We start from the raw sequence: 22,903 nt of genomic DNA, 5'->3' as shown, positions 1-22,903 counted from the left end.
CTCTGACTACTTTAACTTCTTGAAATCTGTCTTCCCTGGATGATTTTTTTGCTGGACAGCAGGCCACTCACACCACCTCAGCTCCCGTTGGAGATGCCCTCCTTTGGGGGTCCCCGATCTACAGTGCCACACTTTTATTATATAGTCAACCTTGTAAGTATGGTAGAGAGTAGGTTTTTATACTGGGTTTTATTTTATTTTATTCTTTATGATTTTTCTTTTTTCCTTGGGTAGGATCAGACCATACAGCAACTCCTTCTATTATATTTTATTGAACTCACGCTCATTCTCCTGAAGAGTGGATCAATCCACGAAATGCATAGAGCTATTATATGCCGTGTCCCTATGATTCAATTGATATCTGTCAGTATGTATAGTTTTTGAGATTAATCGTTTATAATCATGTGGCAACCCGTCTAGATTTTATGTATAGATATAATTTTTTTGAACTGTATCAGTTATTATAATTGTATTGGATATACACTTACTCATGATTATGCATTTGTATGTTAATTTATACAATAAGCTGAATTCTTTATACCTACGTGCTTCATTCAAAGTCCCAAACCCCCTTCCCCTCTTTTTCTGCACAGGTATATCATAGTGAGATGGATTGGTCTTGCCAGCAAGAGGACAGATGCCACTGACTCAAGGTTGTATAGCCAACCACAATTAAACTGAACTCTTTGCATATAACCAAGCAAATGTGTAAACTGTCACCACAAATAGGAAGTAATGAAGAACAAGAATTTCAACTTCTGCCTCACAGGTATGTCATAGTGATGCAGGTTGGCCTTGCCAGAAAGGCTTTAGGGGCGCCACTGACCCAAGTTCTTATAGCCAAACATACTCAAATTGAACTATTAGGATATAACCAGGCAAATGTGTAAACTGTCACTACTAGTAGAGAGTAATGAAGTAGGAGTTTCTACTTCTGCCCCACAAATATGTCATCGCATTTAGTGGTTTAGCTAGGAAGAGGACAGGGCACTACTGCCCCAACATCCTACAGCCAACCATGCTCAAACTGAACCCTTAGTTTATAATCAGGCAAAATGTGTAAATTGTCACTACTAGTAGAAAGTAAAGAAGTAGCAGTTTCTACTTCTGCCTCACAGATAGTATGTCATAGCGACATGGTGGGGGGGGGGGGGGTCTTGCCAGGAAGGGGATAAGGTATCACTGACCCAAAGTCCTATAGCAAACCACACTCAAACTGAACTCCTAGGATATAACCATTTATATGTGTAAATTGTCACTACTAGTATGAAGTAGTAACGTAGGAATAGGGATGAGCCGAACACCCCCCGGTTCGGTTCGCACCAGAACCCGCGAACGGACCGAAAGTTCGCACGAACGTTAGAACCCCATTGACGTCTATGGGACTCGAACGTTCGAAATCAAAAGTGCTCATTTTAAAGACTAATTTGCATGGTATTGTCCTAAAAAGGGTTTGGGGACCCGGGTCCTACCCCAGGGGACATGTATCAATGCAAAAAAAACTTTTAAAAACGGCCGTTTTTTCGGGAGCAGTGATTTTAATGATGCTTAAAGTAAAAAAAAAAAAGTGAAATATTCCTTTAAATATCGTACCTGGGGGGTGTCTATAGTATGCCTGTAAAGTGACGCGTGTTTCCCATGTTTAGAACAGTCCCTGCACCAAATGTCATTTTTAAAGGAAAAAATCTCATTTAAAACTGCTTGCGGGTTTAATGTCATGTCGGGTCATGGCAATATGGATGAAAATCAGTGAGACAAACGGCATGGGTACCCCCCAGTCCATTACCAGTCCCTTTGGGTCTTGTATGGATATTAAGGGGAACCCCGCACCCAAATTAAAATAAGGAAAGGTGTGGGGCCACCAGGCCCTATATACTCTGAACAGCAGTATACAGGCGGTGCAAACAAGACAGGGACTGTAGGTTTGTTGTTAAGTAGAATCTGTTTGTAATTTTGAACATTTTTAACGTGTTTAGCTCCAGCCAAAAAATCTTTTCTAAGCTTTTTGGAAAACATAGGGAAGGGTTATCACCCCTGTGACATTTGTTTTGCTGTCTTTCCTCCTCTTCAGAAGATTTCACCTCACTTTTTTGTCCCAATGAAAAATGTTTTTTGAAAATTTGGGTTTTTTTGTGGAACAAGGATTGGAAAGCATCAGTGGAAAGGAGAACTTGTTTTCCCATATTAACTCTTACAGGAGAGAATTTCCCTTCCTAGGGGTAGATTTCATCTCACTTCCTGTTGTCTCCTTCCGTTTGCAAGTAGGAGTCGTTTGTAAGTTAGATGTTTGAAAGTAGGGTCCTGCCCTATATACTCAGCAGAAATTTGGGCCTTAGGTGTTGCTGTGGCCACAACACTGTAAGCCCTCACAGGGCCCTGCTGTGAAATATTAGATCAAGAATTGTAATTACATGCCCCTGTTGAACAGGAGCTGAAAAATTAGGCCTTAGGCACTGGTGCTGGTGCCACAACACTGCAACCCCTCACAGACACTCTAGTTGGAACGCAGGAACGAGCCCTGCTGCAAATTATTGCTTCAAAAATTGTAATTACACGCCCCTGTTAGACAGGGGCAGAAAAATTGGGCCTTAGGCACTGGTGCTGGTGCCACAACACTGCAACCCCTCACAGACACTCTAGTTGGAACGCAGGAACGAGCCCTGCTGCAAATTATTGCTTCAAAAATTGTAATTACACGCCCCTGTTAGACAGGGGCAGAAAAATTGGGCCTTAGGCACTGGTGCTGGTGCCACAACACTGCAACCCCTCACAGACACTCTAGTTGGAACGCAGGAACGAGCCCTGCTGCAAAGTATTGCATCAAAAATTGTAATTACACGCCCCTGTTAGACAGGGGCAGAAAAATTGGGCCTTAGGCACTGGTGCTGGTGCCACAACACTGCAACAAGCTATCAGCGTGATGATTGAGGAGGAAGAGGATAATTACTCAGGGATAGTCACTCAGCATCAGCATAGGCAGTCTTTGAAGGGATCTGAGATTTCAAAAAAAATTATTCGGTTACATCAGCATCAGGTGCTTGGTAGCTGGTGGTGATCCAAGACTCATTCATTTTTATGAAGGTCAGCCGATCGACCGAGTCGGTGGACAGACGCACCCTGTGATCGGTTACCACGCCTCCAGCAGCACTGAATGTGCGTTCCGAAAGAACGCTGGATGCAGGACAGGCCAGTAGCTCAATTGCATACTGTGCAAGCTCTGGCCAGTGATCCATCCTCAAGACCCAGTAACCCAGAGGATTTTCGGTGGGAAAGGTGTCCAAGTCTGATCTTGCCCCTAGGTATTCCTGCACCATGTAAAACAGACGCTGGCGATGGTTGCTGGAACCGATCATACCTTGGGGCTGCGGACCAAAAAATTGTCTGAACGCATCGGTCAGACGGCCACCTTCTCCACCGCTCCTTCTTTGACTGACCGAAGCCTCAGCAACACGTTGTCCAGAAACAGGAGTTTGTAAACTCCCAGTCTCTGGGAACGCGTTGCACAGACCTTTCTGCAAGGCCTCCCGAAGATGTTTCATCCTCTGCTCCCTCTGCGATGGCAAGATAAGGTCCGCAACCTTACCCTTGTAACGTGGATCAAGGAGGGTTGCCAGCCAGTATTGGTCCTTCTCCTTGATACCACGAATACGAGGATCCTTACGCAGGCTTTGCAGGATCAGGGAGGCCATGCAGCGTAGGTTTGCTGAGGCATTCGGTCCGGAGTCCTCTGGGTCACTAAGAACGACATGGTCCGCAGCCACCTCCTCCCAGCCACGTACAAGTCCATGTGTTTCTTGGGACTGATCCCTTAAAGACTGCTGCTGATGCTGAGTGCCAGGCTCCACCTCCATACTGACACAATCTTCCTCCTCCTCCTCTTCCTCCTCGTCCTCTTCCTGTGTGATCGGCGGGCACACAGGAACACTGTCTGGATAAAGGGGGCCTTGAGAGCTAAGGAAGTCCTCCTCTTCCTGCCTCTGTTCTGCCTCAAGTGCCCTGTCCATTATTCCACGCAGCGTGTGCTCCAACAGGTGGACAAGGGGGACAGTGTCACTGATGCATGCACTGTCACTGCTCACCATCCTCGTGGCCTCCTCGAATGGTGACAGGACAGTGCATGCATCCCTGATCATGGCCCACTGGCGTGGGGAAAAAAAACCAAGCTCCCCTGACCCTGTCCTGGTGCCATAGTCGCACAGGTACTCATTTATGGCCCTCTGCTGCGTGTGCAGCCGCTGCAGCATGGCCAACGTTGAGTTCCACCTGGTGGGCATGTCACAGATTAGGCGGTTCTTGGGCAGGTTAAACTCCTTTTGGAGGTCCGTCAGCCGAGCACTGGCATTATATGACCGGCGGAAATGCACACAGACTTTCCTGGCCTGCCTCAGGACATCCTGTAAGCCCGGGTACCTGCCCAAGAACCGCTGCACCACCAAGTTAAGGACGTGAGCCAAACAGGGCACATGGGTCATTTGTCCCTGTCGGAGGGCAGAGAGGAGGTTGGTGCCATTGTCGCAAACCACCATTCCTGCCTTAAGTTGGCGTGGCGTCAACCACCTCTGAACCTGCCCCTGCAGAGCTGACAGAACCTCTGCCCCAGTGTGGCTCCTGTCCCCCAAGCACACCAGCTCAAGCACCGCATGGCATCTTTTGGCCTGCGTACTTGCGTAGCCCCTTGAACGCCTACGGAGCACCGCTGGTTCCGAGGAAGAGGCCATGGAGGAAGAAGAAGAGGAGGGGGTGGAGGAGAGAGGTGTGTCACAATCAGCATTTTGGAGGCGTGGTGGCGGAACAACCTCCAACACTACTGCACCTTGTCCTGCATCCTTCCCAGCTGCCAGCAGAGTCACCCAATGCGCCGTGAAACTTAGGTAACGTCCCTGTCCATGCCTGCTGGACCATGAGTCAGCGGTAATATGCACCTTACCGCTGACCGCCCTGTCCAGCGAGGCATGGACATTGCCTTCCACATGCCGGTAGAGAGCCGGAATCGCCTTCCGTGAGAAAAAGTGGCGTTTGGGTACCTGCCACTGAGGAACCGCACATTCCACAAACTCACGGAAGGGGGCAGAGTCTACCAACTGAAAAGGCAGCAGTTGAAGTGCTAGCAATTTTGCCAAGCTAGCATTCAACTGCTGGGCATGTGGATGGCTGGGAGCAAACTTCTTTCGGCGGTGCAGCAGCTGGGGCAGGGAAATTTGCCTGGTACAATCTGACGTCGGTGTACCAAAAGCAGATTGCCCACAAGTACTTGGCTGTGACACACCTAATTCTACACCTTCATTCCTCTCACTGCAGGTCTCAGAGAGGACTGAAGGTCTAGTGGGGTTGGAAATCTCAGCTGATGAGGAGCAAGGAGAGATCCTCTTTGTTCTTTGGTGTGGGTCTTTTAGATACGCTTGCCAACGAACTGCATGGCAGGTCAACATATGTCTGGTCAAGCATGTGGTACCCAAGCGGGAGATATTTTGGCCACGCGAGATACGCTTGAGACATATGTTGCAAATAGCAGCGGTGCGATCTGATGCACTCGTCTCAAAAAAGGCCCACACCAAAGAACTTTTTGAATAACGCGCAGAGACTGCAGCGCCCTGCACATGTGGAGCTTTGGGGTGTGATGCAGTCAATGTGCTGCCCTTAGGCTGGCCCCTGGAGGGCATCCTGCCTCGTTGGTGATGTGCTGCCGCCTCCTCCTCCTCCTCCTCCTCCTCCTCCTCCTCCTCCTCCTCTCTCCTATCAGGCACCCACGTTGAGTCAGTGACCTCATCATCCCCTCCCTCCTCATCACTGGAGCAAACCTGGCAGTATGCTGCAGCAGGGGGAGCATGACTGCCAGATTGCTGTCCTTCTTGGGCACCCCCTCTGTCCGCGCTCATGTTACTGCCTTCATCGAGCTCAGTATCGTCATCAGAGCCTTCCAAACGCTGGGCATCCTCCTGGAGCATGTACCCAACACTGTGGTCAAACAGTTCGAGGGAATCCTCATGAGGACATGGTGGAGCTAGGGAAGGAGTCACTGATGACATTGAGCTGAGGGAAGAGGCCGCTGCTTTGCCAGACAAAGCACCCTGGGCATGGGTGAGAGAGGATGAGGAGGATGAGGACGGCTTGGTCATCCACTCGACCAAGTCTTCCGCATGTTGCGGCTCAACATGGCCAGCTGCCGAAAAAAAGGCCAAGCGTGTCCCATGGCCACGTGCTGATGAGGATGCACCGTCTCCACGACCAGCACTAGACACAGAGCCTGCTTGCCCTCTCTTATTGGCTTGTGACTGTCTGCCTCTCCTTCTTGGCCTTCCAGACATACTAATGGCCTGTAGCTGCACTAAGCTGGGATAGAACACCTGTAATTTTCTTCAAGTAGCTTTATATACTGTAACCAGACAAGCCTGCCTGTCAGTAGGAAGATAAGAGGAACGGATCTAGCTGAACACTGTGAGCAGGACGCACTGTACTAAATGTAAATAGTCTAGCTGCCTGACCGTGGTACTAATAGGATCAAATAGAACACCTGTAATTTTCTTCAGGTAGCTTTATATACTGTAACCAGACAAGCCTGCCTGTCAGTAGGAAGATAACAGGAACGGATCTAGCTGTACACTGTGAGCAGGACGCACTGTACTAAATGTAAATAGTCTAGCTGCCTGACCGTGGTACTAATAGGATCAAATAGAACACCTGTAATTTTCTTCAGGTAGCTTTATATACTGTAACCAGACAAGCCTGCCTGTCAGTAGGAAGATAACAGGAACGGATCTAGCTGTACACTGTGAGCAGGACGCACTGTACTAAATGTAAATAGTCTAGCTGCCTGACCGTGGTACTAATAGGATCAAATAGAACACCTGTAATTTTCTTCAGGTAGCTTTATATACTGTAACCAGACAAGCCTGCCTGTCAGTAGGAAGATAACAGGAACGGATCTAGCTGAACACTGTGAGCAGGACGCACTGTACTAAATGTAAATAGTCTAGCTGCCTGACCGTGGTACTAATAGGATCAAATAGAACACCTGTAATTTTCTTCAGGTAGCTTTATATACTGTAACCAGACAAGCCTGCCGGTCAGTAGGAATTTAACAGGAACGGATCTAGCTGAACACTGTGAGCAGGACGCACTGCATTAAATGTAAATAGTCTAGATAGAAGATAACAGGAACAGATCTAGCTAAACTGAATACAGTGTATATATATATATGCAACACCTGGGATGCATATATATACACAATACACTGTAAGTGCAGCTAACTGACTGACTGTTCTGCCTAATCTATCTAACTCAAATCAAATGACACTGTCTCTCTCTCTCTCTATCTCTCAGCACACCGGAACACACACTACACAGGGCCGCCGTGCAGGCGGCCTTATATAGTGTGGGGTGTGTACTAAATCCCCTGAGCCATAATTGGCCAAAGCCACCCTGGCTTTGGCCAATTACAGCTCTCTCTACTGACAGCGCTGTGATTGGCCAAGCATGCGGGTCATAGTGCATGCTTGGCCAATCATCAGCCAGCAATGCACTGCGATGCCGCAGTGAATTATGGGCCGTGACGCGCCACACGAATTTAGCGCGAACGGCCCATAACGTTCGCAATTCGGCGAACGATCGAACAGCCGATGTTCGAGTCGAACATGGGTTCGACTCGAACACGAAGCTCATCCCTACGTAGGAACAAGAATTTCAAATTCTTCCCCACGGGTCTGTCATAGGGAGGTGAATTGGTCTTGCCATGAAGGAGACAGTGCCACTGACTCAAGATGCTATAGCCAACCATGCGCAAACTGAACTCCAAGGATAAAACCAGGAAAACGTGTAAACTGTCACTGCTAGTAGGATGTAGTAAAGTAAGAACAAGAGTTTTCACTACTTCCACACAAGTATGTCATAGTGAGATGGGTTGGTCTTGCCAGGAAGGGGACAGGTGTCACTAACTCAAGGTTGTATAGCCTACCATGATCAACAGGCAAATGTGAAAACTGCAACTGCAAGCAGGAAGTGATGAAGCAAGAACAAGGGGTTTCTACTTCTGCTTCACAGGTATGTCATAGTGATATGGGTTGGTCTTGCTAGAAAATGGATGAGGTGCCACTGACATTAGTTCCTGCAGCCAACCACATTCAAATTGAACTCTTAGGATATAACCAGGTAAATACGTAATATGTCACTACTAGTAGAAAGTGAAATGAAGTAGGAGTTACTACTTTTGCCTCACAGATATTTCATAGCAAAGTGGGTTGGTCTTGCCAGGAAGGGGACGGGGCACCACTGACACAAGGTCCTATAGCCAACCATCCTCAAACTGAACTCTTAGAATATAACCAGGCAAATGTGTAAAATGCCACTACTAGTAGGAAGTAGTAATGTAGGAACAAGAATCTCTACTTTCATAGTGAGGTGAGTTGGTCTTGCCAGGAAGCGGACAGCGCCACTGACCCAAGGTCATATAGCCAAGCATGCTCAAACTGAACTCCTAGAATATACTCAGACAAACGTGTGAACTGTCACTACTACGAGGCAAACGTGTAAACTGTCACTACTAGGATGAAGTAATGAAACAAGAACAAGAGTTTCTACTTCTCTCACAGGTAAGTCATAGTGATGTGGGTTGGTCTTGCTAGGAAGGGGATGACCCAAGTTCCTTTGGCCAACCACACTCAAGTTGGTCTCTTAGGATATAACCAGGCAATATATGTAAACTGTCACTACTAGTAGAAAGTAATGAATGTCTACTTTTGCCTACAGATATGTCATGGCGATGTGGGTTGGTTTTGCCAGGAAAGGGGCAGGGAACCACTGACCCAAGGTCCTGTAGACAACCATCCTCAAACTGAACTCTAATGCTGCGTACACACGGCCGGACTTCCCGGCAGGAAAAGTCCGATGGGAGCTTTCGGTCAGATATTCCGACTGTGTGTATGCCCCATTGGACTTTTTCTGTCGGCATTTCCGACGGACTCAGATATAGAACATGTTCTAAATCTTTCCGTCGGAAATGCCGACGGAGTTTAGCCCATTGGCAAGTCCGCCCGTGTGTATGCAGCATTAGAATTTAACCAGGCAAATGTGTAAACTGTAGCTAATATTAATGGGAATTAGCAAGGGTTTGTATTTCTGCCCCACCAGAATGTCATAATAAGGTGGATTGCTCTTACCAGGAAGGGGACTGGGTGCTGGTGCCACAATGTCCACTCTTTTCAATACTTATTTGTTTGTCAAAGCGGCTGTCTGTACTGAAGATGCATCTATAAAAACTTTTCTATATCAGTCCTTACCTGTTCCAGCCCATCTAAGCTATGTATAATAAAAAAAAAAAGGGAATGTAACTGCGCTGTAGACCAAATAAACAATAAATCGTTGAAAAGCTGCAATCCTGACAATAAACATCAATTGTGGGAAAACATAAAAAATAAAAAGAATTGAGCTAATACATGTGCAAAGTAACATAAACAAGTGTAGTAATAAGTGCAAAAGTGGAAAAATTAAATGTGAATAACAGTTAATACAAATCCACCATAATGTCCCAATGAAGTAAGAGCTCAATATAGTATGTAGAGAGCTCCAATTCGCCCAAAAAGTGCAAAAACCAAAAGTCCAAGTGATAATGCGATTAGTGACATCAGAGGAGGGTCCACCACCCGGGATAGAAGGGGTTGCTCCTTACCAAATGGCCATGACTCCCCACTACAGAGAGTCACAGCAAGCAGATAAGATCGTAACACAGAGGTTAGAGACTTCTATCAGCATCCACCAGGGGTCGCCTCACCGCCAGTCACTCCAGCAAAGCCAATGGCAAAGGTACACCATAGAATGAAAAAGGGGGCTCACATAGTGTAAAACCATCGAGAATTTATTTAAAACAAGTAGCAAAATGAACACTTACAAAACGTCTGTAGATAAAAAGCCTTAAGTCCGGTTCCTTGGCCACAGGAGCACGGACAAACCCGTCCTACTGGAATACAACACTGTATGGGGGTGACGTCAGCGCTGGCGTCACCCCCATACAGTGTTGTATTCCAGTAGGACGGGTTTGTCCGTGCTCCTGTGGCCAAGGAACCGGACTTAAGGCTTTTTATCTACAGACGTTTTGTAAGTGTTCATTTTGCTACTTGTTTTAAATAAATTCTCGATGGTTTTACACTATGTGAGCCCCCTTTTTCATTCTATGGTGTACCTTTGCCATTGGCTTTGCTGGAGTGACTGGCGGTGAGGCGACCCCTGGTGGATGCTGATAGAAGTCTCTAACCTCTGTGTTACGATCTTATCTGCTTGCTGTGACTCTCTGTAGTGGGGAGTCATGGCCATTTGGTAAGGAGCAACCCCTTCTATCCCGGGTGGTGGACCCTCCTCTGATGTCACTAATCGCATTATCACTTGGACTTTTGGTTTTTGCACTTTTTGGGCGAATTGGAGCTCTCTACATACTATATTGAGCTCTTACTTCATTGGGACATTATGGTGGATTTGTATTAACTGTTATTCACATTTAATTTTTCCACTTTTGCACTTATTACTACACTTGTTTATGTTACTTTGCACATGTATTAGCCCAATTCTTTTTATTTTTTACATCTAAGCTATGTGCATAGTGTAGTTAAACCAGCCTTCAAATCTTACTTAATGCAAAAAAAGACAATAAACACTGGTGAATATTAATAAAACACAAACTCCGTACTCACAAGAATGATGAGACAGGCCGGTCCAATAAAACTCCATATAAAATTGTTCTCCGTGCTCAGCCAACATCTTCAAGATAAATAAAATATTATTGCATAAATAATTCATTTATTTGAGAAAATATTTTTAAACGCAGAGCCTTCGCTTTAGCATACTCACACTTTATCCGTGCCATAATACTTGTATCCCAGAATAGCAGAGATGCCAACCACCACAGCCGGACTGCAGTAACCGAAAATGTAGAAGTTTTTATGCAAGAAACCACGGTTATAGATGACACCAACGACGATGAGATATAGATGGATTCCTTCAATGCACATCCAGGCAAACGCTGCAAGGAAGAAGTAATGTAGCATTCCAGCGATGACGGCACACAAAAGCTAAAAATGAAAAAGGAGCTATTTTAATTTAATTTAATTAATTCTAAACATTTCTTTTGTTTAATTCAAAGCCAACTTGTCATAAATAAAAACAAGGCAATATAATATTGGTTTCCAAGAGTGAGGACTACGCATACCCTTCATTTTGAGAAACCTTCTATGGCATATTCTCGGAGACCCAAACTGAGACCTTTTTTTAATTATGTAGCACCCTGATGTTTAGGCAGGATTGCTCCTAAGTGTACCTGTCAGGTGTAGTTACCTTGGCTCATTGTTAGGGATCAATTGAGTTCACCCTATGTCTGGAATTGCTGCACTTCTCTCTTCTGCTACTGGGTGGCTGGGTACCTGGTGACATTAGATAAGAGAAGGGCAAGGCAAGAACAGATTAGGAGTATATGGGGTATCTCAGCCAATAGGCAGGGTTTTTTTTTAAATCCTTTGGCCTGCTAGGATATCCTATATATTTGGGTGGAGTCAGGTGATCAGTGTTCTGTGCCACTGGGACGGCTGTCTGGGTGGACATGTGTTGTACTGCCCAGGCTGCTGGGACGGAGTTTGGGTCTATCCCAGGCAAATCTGGCTGCTATGCTGTCTGATGGCCTATCCAGAACCAAGAGAGCAGTGCAGGGTTGGGATTGCAGCGTGCAGTCCAACCAGAAGTGACAGTTCTGCCGGCCAGAGAACCTTTAGTTGTCGGAGGTAGGGGGGAGGCTGTGGCCACTAAGGGACCATACACCTTATTACCAGGGACCCCAGTGAGTAGCTGAAGCAAGTACCGGAGCAGTATTCTCACCAAACGGGGATGGTGAAGAATCAGCAGGTGTCAAGCCAGGGACCCAGTCAGCGGAGGTGACGCTTGCAAAGCAGCCTTGTGTGTCAAGCCAGGGACTGAGCAGGCCAGTGGCGTGAAGCTTGAGAAGTATCTGGAGTGCCAAGCTAGGGACCCAGCAGAGAAGCAAGGGTGACGCTTGAGGAAGATACTTAAGTGAAGATTGGAAGAGCTCAAAGGATTCGGTGGCAGTGAATCACCAAGTCCAGTGAGAGAGACTGGGAGCTCAATGGGTTGAGAACCTACAATAAGTGACTGTATAAGAGTAAAGGAGTTCATTACAACTTGTGTTAGGAACTGTTTTAACCACTTCAATACAGGACACTTATACACCTTCCTGCCCAGACCAATTTTCAGCTTTCAGTGCTGTCGCACTTTGAATGACAATTGCACGGTCATGCTACACCGTACCCAAACTAAATTTTTATCATTCTGCTCCCACAAATATAGCTTTCTTTTGGTGGTATTTAATCACCTCTGTGCGTTTTATTTTCTGCTAAACAAATTAAAAAAGACCGAAAAAATTTTTTTAAAAAGTTTTTTTTGTTTCTGTTACAAAACTTTGTATATAAGTAAGTTTTCTCCTTCACTAATGGGCACTGATGGGGCTGCACTGACGGGCACTGATAAGGTGGCACTGATGGGTACTGATGAGGTGGCATCAATGAGGTGGCACTGATGAGGTGGCACTGATGAGCACTGATGATGGGCACTAATATGCGGCACTGATGGGGCACTGATAGGCGGCATTGATGGGCACAGATATGTGGAACAGATATGCAGCACTGATGGGTACACATAGGTGGCACTGATGGGCACTGAAAGGCGGCTAGGATGTGCACTGAAACGCGGCACGGATGGGCATGGATGGGCACTGATAGGTGGCACTGATGTACACTAATAAATGGTACTGATGGATTCCAATCAGTGCCAAACAATAATGCCTGCCAATCAGTGATGCCCATTGTGGACACTGATTGGCATCCATTGTGGGCACTGATTGGCATCCATTTTGGGCACTGATTGGCATCTCTGGTGGTCTAGGGTGGCATACCTGGTGGTGACAGGTAATCAGATTAAAAAAGGCTCATTGTTGATGCAGCGACTGAACACGATAAAGGCCGGGCTGGGTTTGTCAGTTGGTACCATATGTCCAGCTCCCTTTATTGTAAGGAAGGGCAGGTTGAAAAATTCCTTTACAAATCAACCAATTTGCTGCTGCTCTCCATCATTGAGAAGGCACGGGCGGCGCTGTACCAGCAACTTCTGTTGTAGGGAATCCACAAACCACTGGTCACCCAAGAAGTTGCAGGCCATGTCTACATCTCCATTATATACTAGGATCCAGTGTGGGCATCCTCGGGGGGGGGGGCTGCGCTGATAATCAATCGGCACAGACCCCCCTGTCAGAGGAGCAGCCGACTACTACTCGCTGACAGACGCAAGTGAGGAAAAGTCAATCAATGTCTTTTCCTGTTTACACTGTGATCAGCCGTGATTGGACACACTCTGACGGAGACTCTTTACCTATATCAGTGTTGCGGCGTGTCAGACCGACACACCGCAACAACGATCACCGCTATGCGTGCCCCCTGGGGGCGCAGCGGCTTGATATCAGGATATCGAACCCACTTTGCCGCCGTCATTTTGCTATATGGCGAGCGGCAAGTGGTTAAGACTGTTGCCATAGGAGAGAACGCTTCTACGCATGCAGATGTGGTGTCTTGCTGGATGTCTTTCCATGCATGGCTGTCTAACTGTAGAAGTCTCGGAGACTGCCAATTCACATTGCGACTATCTAAGGGTGTCCTGGCCCTAACCCTCTCTCCCACAGTTCTGTTCAAGAGAAATAAAATCTCTTTGCATTCAAGAAGTGTCTGGTGCCCATTAATCTATCTTGTACTACACCCACTATGCCCTATAACCCACGCTATACAGAAGGATGTCAGCAGCTCTTGGCTCTGGAGGTTCTCATTAGACTAAAGGAGGCCTGGGATCTTGCTACTATTATAAACTGTGATAAAAGGGTATTTTTTTTTATTTAAACAAAAAGATGCTCTATTTACCTGCTCTATGCAGCAATACTGCACAAAGGGGGTTCCTTACCTCCGCTTTAGGTGGTCCCTCTCCAGCGCTGTATGTTTCTTCTTTGTAGTTCCCCTTCAGCAAGATAGATGCTAAGGGGCAACCATGCACAGGCACTCCTGAGCTGGGCTGTGTGAATCCATAGACATGCACAATGATCGCAAGCCACACCTCCACTCCCTCCTCACAGGAGTTTGACTGACAGCAGCAGGAGCTCATGGCTACTGCTGCTCTCTGTGTCTCCTATGAGACCAGAAAGAGAGGAGAGTGGTGCTGCAGCTGGGACAGTGCTGGAGCGGTGAAAGAGGTCAGGTAAGTGTTTAGTGATTGGGGGGGGGGGTGTATAACAGATAGTGGAGAGGTTTTTTTTACCTTAATGCAGAGATTCCTATAGCAGAAAGTCTCTTGAAATGTCTATGCAGCTTATGGCTGTCTTTAAGTCATTACATAGGGATGCCCTATCTCCACATATTAAGTGGCAATGACTGTGTTTATAATAGGTCCTTAAGACAGGGGTGCCCAACTTTTTTTTTACCATTACTGACCCCCAATAGATTGCCCAAAATGTCCCCAAACCCCCTTCACATGAATGTCAAAAACATCATCATCGCCAATCCTATTAGATACCATTATAACTTCAAAAGATGTCAATATACTATATATTTAGATAACAAGGAACAGAACAGCTGAAATAAACCATAAGGATTTCAAGATTTTATCAAATTCATTTAAATAAAAACGGTGAATCATGACTACACAAGCTAGCTATAACTATTGAGATTTTTGTTGTTTGCTGTTTTTGTGCAATCGAAACATGGAATCAATGTCCAGATATTGACAATGTTACTCACATAATATTGCGAAGAATCCTCTTTAAGGATTCGTTCACATGTGCGTCACGGACCGTTGACAGGCGGTGAGGAATCATGGTATCACCTCCTTATCACCTGCTTTAACTCCTTGGACCCACACTAAGTTGTGAGGTGCTTGCAAAGTTGCCCCATTCACTTGAATGTACCGTAATCGGCAGGTGGTAGTGCCCACCAAAAGCAACAGAGGGTAAAATTCCTGCTGTGGACACAAAGCCAAAAATTTGCAGCTTAGGCATGTGTATGTCCCCAGCTGCAGCTGCTGCCGCTGCTGCTAAAGAAGTAGCGGTTGGGGGCACTAAAACCCTGGTTCAACTGTCGGTTTTTATTGCCTCCTGTCCCAACTGAGACAAGAACCCCTATACTAAAGCCTTGCGTTGCATGATTGCATTGTGAAAAGCAGGGTGTCTGCAAACAAACTTGAAACTTTCATGGACTCAGTGGTGTCTCCGGGGACACTATGGATCATATCATCATGCCTTCTCTACAATTCAAACACTGGTTTATACTGTTTTTTTTTACCTATGCAAACAATAGTTCTTTAATTACTTTAAATGTATCCTTTGTAGAGATTCCTCTCACTTCCTGTCCCTGTGACCATACAGAAAGTCAGTAAATTCTTCCCATTGGAGTCATAAACTGCCTGCAGTAAATGACTGATAAAGTCTGTAAACCAACAAAACCAATGAAAAAATAATGTAGTGGGACTTTAAGGCCCTAAAGTCTTGATTGGTAACTGCTGGTATAAAGGGCACACCAGCCTCACAGGGCTGCAAGTGCTGGCATCTGTTGGACGGAGTTTCCATACTATCAGGGGGTTGGCATAGAAAATACTGGCACTGGACAGTGATATGGGCCCACCCAACAGCACTCAATGGAAGACCTCAGCACTGCCTCCCATGCCCTATGGTGCCAACCTAGGTCATCCTGCACTAGGGTAGGGGCCTCCAAACTTTTTAGTAGGAGGGGCGCAACAAATATATTACAAATAATCACGGACCTAAAAAAAATTCCCATCAAGGACCCCTTAAGAGTCCTGCCTTATATTATGGTCCCCATCAAAGCCACCTTAGTCTGCCTTAGGAGTCCCACCTTACATAAGAAGCAAACATCACAGCCAGCCTCTGTTGACCTTAATCCTTAATCAGTAGACACTGGGGGAGATGTACAGTACTAAAACTGGTGCACTCGGAATCTGGTGCAGCTGTGCATGGTAGCCAATCAGCTTCTAACTTCAGATTTTTCAATTAAGCTTTGACAATAAAACCAGGAAGCTGATTGATTTAAGTTCAGAGCTGCACCAGATTTTGCACGCTCCAGTTTTAGTAAATCTCCCCCCCATTGAGAATATTCCACAGACCCTAACCTGTGGCTGGAAAAAATCTTGTAGTGGCTGGATGTGTCCCATGGGCCATAGTGTGGAGACCCCTGCACTAGGAAGTGCAGAAAGGAACCAATTCACTACCCAAATGGAACCAATTGGCAAACAAAACCGTAGGGTTGTTCCAAAGATGTACCAATTTTTGGCAGAAAGTTGAAATAATCATTAAAAAACCAGGCCATGCCAATCTCTGCATTTTCCTCTAAATTTCCTCTGTTACCTATTCAGAGCAGATTGCATATGCTCTTAGAGGATTAGACTGTAATACAATCACTGTTAGTCTGGTTTTCTAGCAGTTTGAGGACAATATTATTACAAAAATTGAAAAGGGAATTAGAGGCCCCGGTTTCATAAGATGTACATGATAAACAGGTTAGGCTGCGAGTACGTGCCGCCTGATGTTAAAGAGGCAATCTGATTCTCTTGTTTTCTCAGACGGCCACAAAACACTATTCACATTCTGCAGATACATGATAAAAGGTGATTTTTACTAAACAGAAACCAGATTACAACCCATCAGATAGATGTTGGCTTGATGGCTTCCATTAGAATGAAGAGCAGATGTTGACACTTATCAGAGTTTAGTAAACCAGGCAGTAGCGTGACTAATGTAATATTTGGACTTCTCTCTCTTCGCTGCTCCTGGTTATTATATTGTGATCTCCAGGCCTGAATTCCACTTCATATTTATAGGTCTCTAGCTAAATCTCCAGTGCTTTTTATTCTTATTCTATAACCATTCATCCACAAACAACTTGTTACGTCAATTTCCTGTCCTCTATTACTTCTGTCAGTAGCTTGAGGTTTAGTCTTCCCAATAATATGACTAATAAGGCCCCATTCACATACGGGCGTGTTTTGCCATGATTTGGGAACCTCTGCAGTACAATCCGCTCCCGTTGCTCTGGGAGACAGACCGCTGGCAGAAGGAGTGCCGACAACATCTCCCTCGCTGCTAGAGGCTGTGCCACCTAGAACAGGTACACGCTATCCACAGGCTGCTTGTTATGTTTCCATGTTTTAATACTTTACTTAGAAAAAGTGCAAGGCATTCCACAGTCCAACAAGCCAGGCATTTTTCATTCCTAATTTCCTAACTATAACTACAGGCTGAGTGCTGTTCCGGCATACCTGAAGAAGTGTAGACCCACAATCATACTCGTTCATAGGCTCTCTCATGCAAGTGTAAGTTCTTTGGAGGTGTACACCAGTGCTGGTGTCTTCAGGGCAAACCACAAGTTAAAAGTCTCTACATATGGACAGTGGCACACAACAGCCTTCTGGGCAGGGGCGTTGCTAGGTCTACAAAAGATCTGGAGCTAGAGCTCATAGCAGTGTAGTAAAGAAAGTCATAAGCTTGGGTGGGCATACACATGTATATACAGTAATATACATGTGTGTGTGTGCATATATCCCCGGAGAGCCCCCCCCCACTTACATCAGGGTCCCCAGAGAGCCCCCCACTTACATCAGGGTCATCAGGGTCCCCAGAAAGGCCCCCACTTACATCAGGGTCCCCGAGAGCCCCCCCTTTACATCAGGGTCCCCCAGAGAGCCCTCCCTTTACATCAGGGTCCCCAGAGAGCCCCCCCTTTACATCAGGATCCCCCGAGAGCCCCCCTTAGATCAGGGTCCCCAGAGAGCCCCCCTTTACATTAGGGTCCCCAGAGAGCCTCCCCCTTACATCAGGGTCCTCAGAAAGACTCCCCCTTAAATTCAGGGTCCCCAGAGAGCCTCCCCCTTAGCATCAGGGTCCCCAGAGAGCCTTCCCTCCCCTTGGGGACTCCTGCAGAGACTCGGGGCTATGGGCCCCAGATTCGGGGCTATAACCCCAAAAGCCACCCCCTAGCAACACCCCTGCTTCTGGGTCTCATCTTCCATCTCAATCCCTTACATGTCCCACAACCCACAGCTGTGCTGAAACTCTCTAGACTCACTCACCTCTCTCCCCAAACTTTAATACAATACCAATACCAATTTAGAAAACACTGGACAAGTGGGCTGGACCCAGACAGGAACACATCGATAATACCAAGAAACCAGGCATGACATTAGCTCTTACTCTCCCGGCCGGGACAGCATCTAACTGTTTTAACCTGCCCACACCTGGCAAAACGCAAGAGCGAAATTGGTCCCTGAGCTTCTTTGGAGCGTCAATCGCGCATAGGGCAGCCCATTCGCTATGAGTAGTGTGAGCAAGACCTTAATGTGTAATTTGATGCAAAGGAAAGGGGTAACAAGTGGAAAACACTTTCACTTGGAGGGTTGCCTGCAAAGCTTTGGGCCCCCAACCTTAGGCTTATACTCAGCTCTTTTTTTTGTTAATGGAACATATCATGTTTTTTTTTTTTAAGTGAAACTAAACTCTGCCTTTAAAAAAAAAATCTATTCAAGTATGTATTCTTAATTGGAAAAAAAGTGTGTTGTCACATGAAAAGATATAATAAAATATTTACAAAAATGTGAAGGGTGTTCTCACTTTTGTGAGATACTGTATGACCTTTCAGCAATATGTATGTATATATGTAATATATGTTTATTGATTACCATTTTTAGTTACACTTTTATTATTATTAATGTTTTTTTTTTTTTTTTTTTTTTTTTTTTTTTTTTTTTTATAGCACAGCTCTGTCTATTATTGAAAATTAGTTTACACCACTTTATTTCACGGGATTGCGCAGATTGATATTAACTTTATGATCAATGTACATTGCAAGGATTTTAATAAACTTTATTGGGGATTCCTGCCTGGTTCTGCTCTGAAGAAGAAGCTGTTTGTTGTGTGCTGAGTGATTCTGAATAGTGACTTGTGACTATTTCATTATTATTCAGTTGATGTTTGTTGCATGAGATGTGTAAAATCTGACTTGTATCTTAGTGCAGACTCTTGGGGAAATCAGTGAGCCAATCACACAAGCAGGAAATAACATTTTAGTGGAAGTTCTGTACTCCAATAGTGTACGGAACACCTCCAGGCTGCCATATTGCATTGAATTTTAAATAAAATTACAGTGGCTGCAGATTGAAAAGGAAAGGGCTCTGGGAGCCCGGAGCCGTATATGTGAGTTAAAGCGGAGTTCTAGTCATTTGTTTGTTTATTAAAAGTCAGCAGCTACAAAAAAGCTGCTGACTGACTTTTAATAAACAGCCACTCACCTGTCCCACAGTCCAGCGGTGTACTCACCACAGCTGTGTTCTCCCCATATCCTCCCTTGGTGGCGCCCACATCTCTACTATGGGCACCCGGCTGTGACAGCTTGCGGTTTCACAGCCGGGTGCCCACTGCGCATGTGCAAGTGGCACTGCAGTCTGTGACTGGTCCCGAAGTCTTCTAGGACCTGTCATATGTCCCAGAAGCAATGTTGCCAACCGTCAGTATTTTTACTGGCAATTTTCTCCTGACAGTAAATGCCAGTAAAAGTAAAAGGTTGCCAGTAAAAAATATGGCTGTGATGCCATCCGAGTGCCTTCTACAGTGTGATCGGGTGGCTCAGGCGGAGGCGGTGCAATGGAGCCAAGCAGAGTGGCCAGAGCCTCATGTGTGCATAGTTGCCAACAGTCCCGATTTTCCCGGGACAATCCCGATTTTGGGACCCTTGTCCCTATTGGAGGCTGTCCCGAATCGGGATTTCCATCAGGAAAATTGGGAATGTTGTTTTTTTAATTTTTGGAGCAGCTGGCTCCAGAAAAATGGCCGCCGGCGCCGCCGCACGATCTTCCCCCTAGTGTTCAGTGGAGAGAGGAAGGGGGCTCGATCCGTACAGCCAATGAATCGGCTTTTTTAGCTGCACGGATCGGCCCCTCCCCTCTCCACTGAACACACGGCGCCGGTGTCTTGCCGAAAAGTTCTCCAGCTCGGCTATTTCTGCCAGCTCGTACTGCGCAAGCACTGCGCCTGCGCAGTACAGGGGGGTCCTTACTTGCCGAGGGGAACTTTCTTGGCAGAACACCGGCTGCTCCTGGATGTGTGGTGGGGGGCGTTATGGGAGGGTCTGCACTGAGGGGGGTCTGCACTAATAGAGGGGGGTCTGCACTGAGGGGGGATCTGCACTAATAGAGGGGGGGGGTCTGCACTGAGTGGGGTCTGCACTAATAGAGGGGGGGCTGCACTGAGGGGGGTCTGCACTAATAAAGGGGGGGCTGCACTGAGGGGGGTCTGCATGAATAGAGGGGGGTCTGCACTGAGGGTGGTCTGCACTAATAGAGGGGGGCTGCACTGAGGGGGGTCTGCACTAATAGAGGGGGGGTTTGCACTGAGGGGGGTCTGCACTAATAGAGGGGGATCTGCACTAATAGAGGGGGGGCTGCACTGAGGGGGGTCTGCACTAACAGAGGGGGGCTGCACTAATTGAGGGGGTTCTGCACTAATAGAGGGGGGATCTGCAATGAGGAGGTCTGCACTGATGGAGGGGGATCTGCACTGATGGAGGGGGGTCTGCACTGATGGAGGGGGGTCTGCACTGATGGAGGGGGTCTGCCCTGGGGGGGGTCTGCACTGATGGAGGGGGTCTGCACTGAGGGGGTCTGCACTGATGGAGGGGGTCTGCACTGAGGGGGTCTGCACTGATGGAGGGGGTCTGCACTGATGGAGGGGGCTCTGCACTGAGGGGGTCTATACTGACTCTGCTGGGGGCACCTGATGCAAGGAGGGACTCTGCCGGGGGCACCTGATACGAGGACAGACTCTGTTGGGGACACCTGATGCAAGGGCGGACTCTGCTAGGGGCACCTGATGCAAGGACAGACTCTGCTGGGGACACCTGATGCAAGGACGGACTCTGCTAGGGGCACCTGATGCGAGGACAGACTGCTGGGGAACCTGATACGAGGACAGACTCTGCTGGGGACACCTGATGCAAGGACAGACTCTGCTAGGGGCACCTGATGTGAGGACAGACTCTTCTGGGGACACCTGATGCAAGGACGGACTCTGCTAGGGACATCTGATGCAAGGAAGGACTCTGCTGGTGGCAGGCGACGTGGCAGGTGACACGCTCAGGGATCCCACTGATTCGGCATTATGGTGAGTTGAATGATTTAATTTTATATTACAATGTAATAATAGAAATAATGCGCTTCAATCATCCTGACACCATAACAATCATGGTGCCGGGATGATTGAAGCGTTAACACCAGGTGTTTGGAGTATCTTTATCTGCTGATTGTTAAACTTTCTAGAATACACATATTTCTATTGTTGTGTAGGATCTGGGGCTGCTGTCCCGTCATTTCCCTCTCCCCCTTTCCCTCTCCCCCTTTCCCTCTTCTCCTTTCCCTCTCCATCGCTCATTCATCTCAGACTCTAACCACACCCTCTTGAGCCACACCCATTTAAGACATGCCCACTATTTCACGTAAACCACGCCCATTTTTCGCAGAGGCGCACTTTGCGCGCCGCACTTGTATTTTTTATTGCTAAGCCACACCTACAAACGAATGCCCACCCCCTAATTATTGTACGGCTCCGCCTACAGCCAAAAAAGTGTCCCACATATTTTTTTTTTCAATGTTGGCAACTACGTGTGTGGGTCTGTGGTATGGGAGCAAGACAGGCTGGGACCGTCAGTGCTGTTTAGACTGGAGTGGACTGAAGGGACCACTTGGCTTGGAGAGAGAATGTCACTGTGACTCAAGAGGGGACGTGTTGTGTCAGTCAGGTCTCATCCTCATCTGGGCTGCTGCACACTGCTGTCACTGTGAGAGTCAATTTCATGTGAGTGTGCGCCCATTCTAATTTCTTGCCCACCTGAGTCCTGTCCCTGAGCTACTTACTTACTATATCGAAAATAAAATAAGAAATATGTTACCTTAAATCATATTGCTAATTGCATATTGTATATGTTTGTAGCGTAAATACTCTAAATTTCACTTAAAATTGTAATTTTGTAACTTTTGGAAATGCCAGTAAAAACGTGGCTGTGCCAGTAAATTTTGGGTGTTGTGTCAGTAAATTTCAATCTGGTAGGTTGGCAACACTGCCCAGAAGACTTCGAGAGGGAGAGCTTCTGAACGGAAGTGGGAGCAGGTACCTGTCCGATTCGGGTGCCTGCTTCCCCCTCCTCCCCAAAAGCTCAGTTTCACAAACAGGAGCCGGGGAGGAGGCCTTAAAGCGGAGGTTTCACTTTTGGGGGAACTCTGCTTTAAAGCCCACACTTTTGCTGCCACACATACACTATCTTGCCAAAAGTATTGGGGCGCCTGCCTTTATACGCACATGAACTTTAATGGCATCCCAGTCTTAGTCCGTAGGGTTCAATATTGAGTTGGCCCACCCTTTGAAGCTATAACATCTTCAACTCTTCTGGGAAGGCTGTCCACAAGGTTTAGGAGTGTGTCTTTGGGAATGTTTGACCATTCTTCCAGAAGTGCATTTGTGATGTCAGGCACTGATGTTGGACAAGAAGGCCTGGCTTGCAGTCTCCGCTCTAATTCATCCCAAAGGTGTTCTATGAGGTTGAGGTGCAGGCCAGTCAAGTTCCTCCACCATAAAATCGCTCATCCATGTCCTTATGGACCTTCCTTTGTGCACTGGTTCAAATCATTTGGCGGAGGGGGGGGGGGGGGTTATGGTGTGCTGTTATTTTTCAGGGGTTGGGTTTGACCCCTTAGTTCCAGTGAAGGGAACTCTTAAGGTGTCAGCATACCAAGTCATTTTGGACAATTTCATGCTCCCAACTTTGTG

General features: G+C 46.7%; 1 protein-coding gene across 2 annotated transcripts in view; it reads right to left on the bottom strand.

The window, feature by feature from the left end:
- Positions 1 to 22,903, bottom strand: part of ADGRL4 (adhesion G protein-coupled receptor L4) — a 320,385-nt gene that overhangs the window by 42,346 nt on the left and 255,136 nt on the right. For both annotated transcript variants that reach the window (XM_073593680.1, XM_073593681.1), the window contains exons 12-13: positions 10,834 to 11,054; positions 10,677 to 10,743 (exon numbers count right to left, since the gene is read on the bottom strand). In XM_073593680.1, coding sequence (XP_073449781.1) covers positions 10,677 to 10,743; positions 10,834 to 11,054 — 288 coding nt within the window. The remainder of the gene's footprint in view (positions 1 to 10,676; positions 10,744 to 10,833; positions 11,055 to 22,903) is intronic.

The sequence above is a fragment of the Aquarana catesbeiana genome, linkage group LG07 (genome assembly GCF_042186555.1).
Source record: "Aquarana catesbeiana isolate 2022-GZ linkage group LG07, ASM4218655v1, whole genome shotgun sequence".
Lineage (NCBI taxonomy): Eukaryota > Metazoa > Chordata > Amphibia > Anura > Ranidae > Aquarana > Aquarana catesbeiana.
Note: the sequence above shows the minus strand (reverse complement) of the source record. Positions and strands in the feature narration are given on the sequence as shown.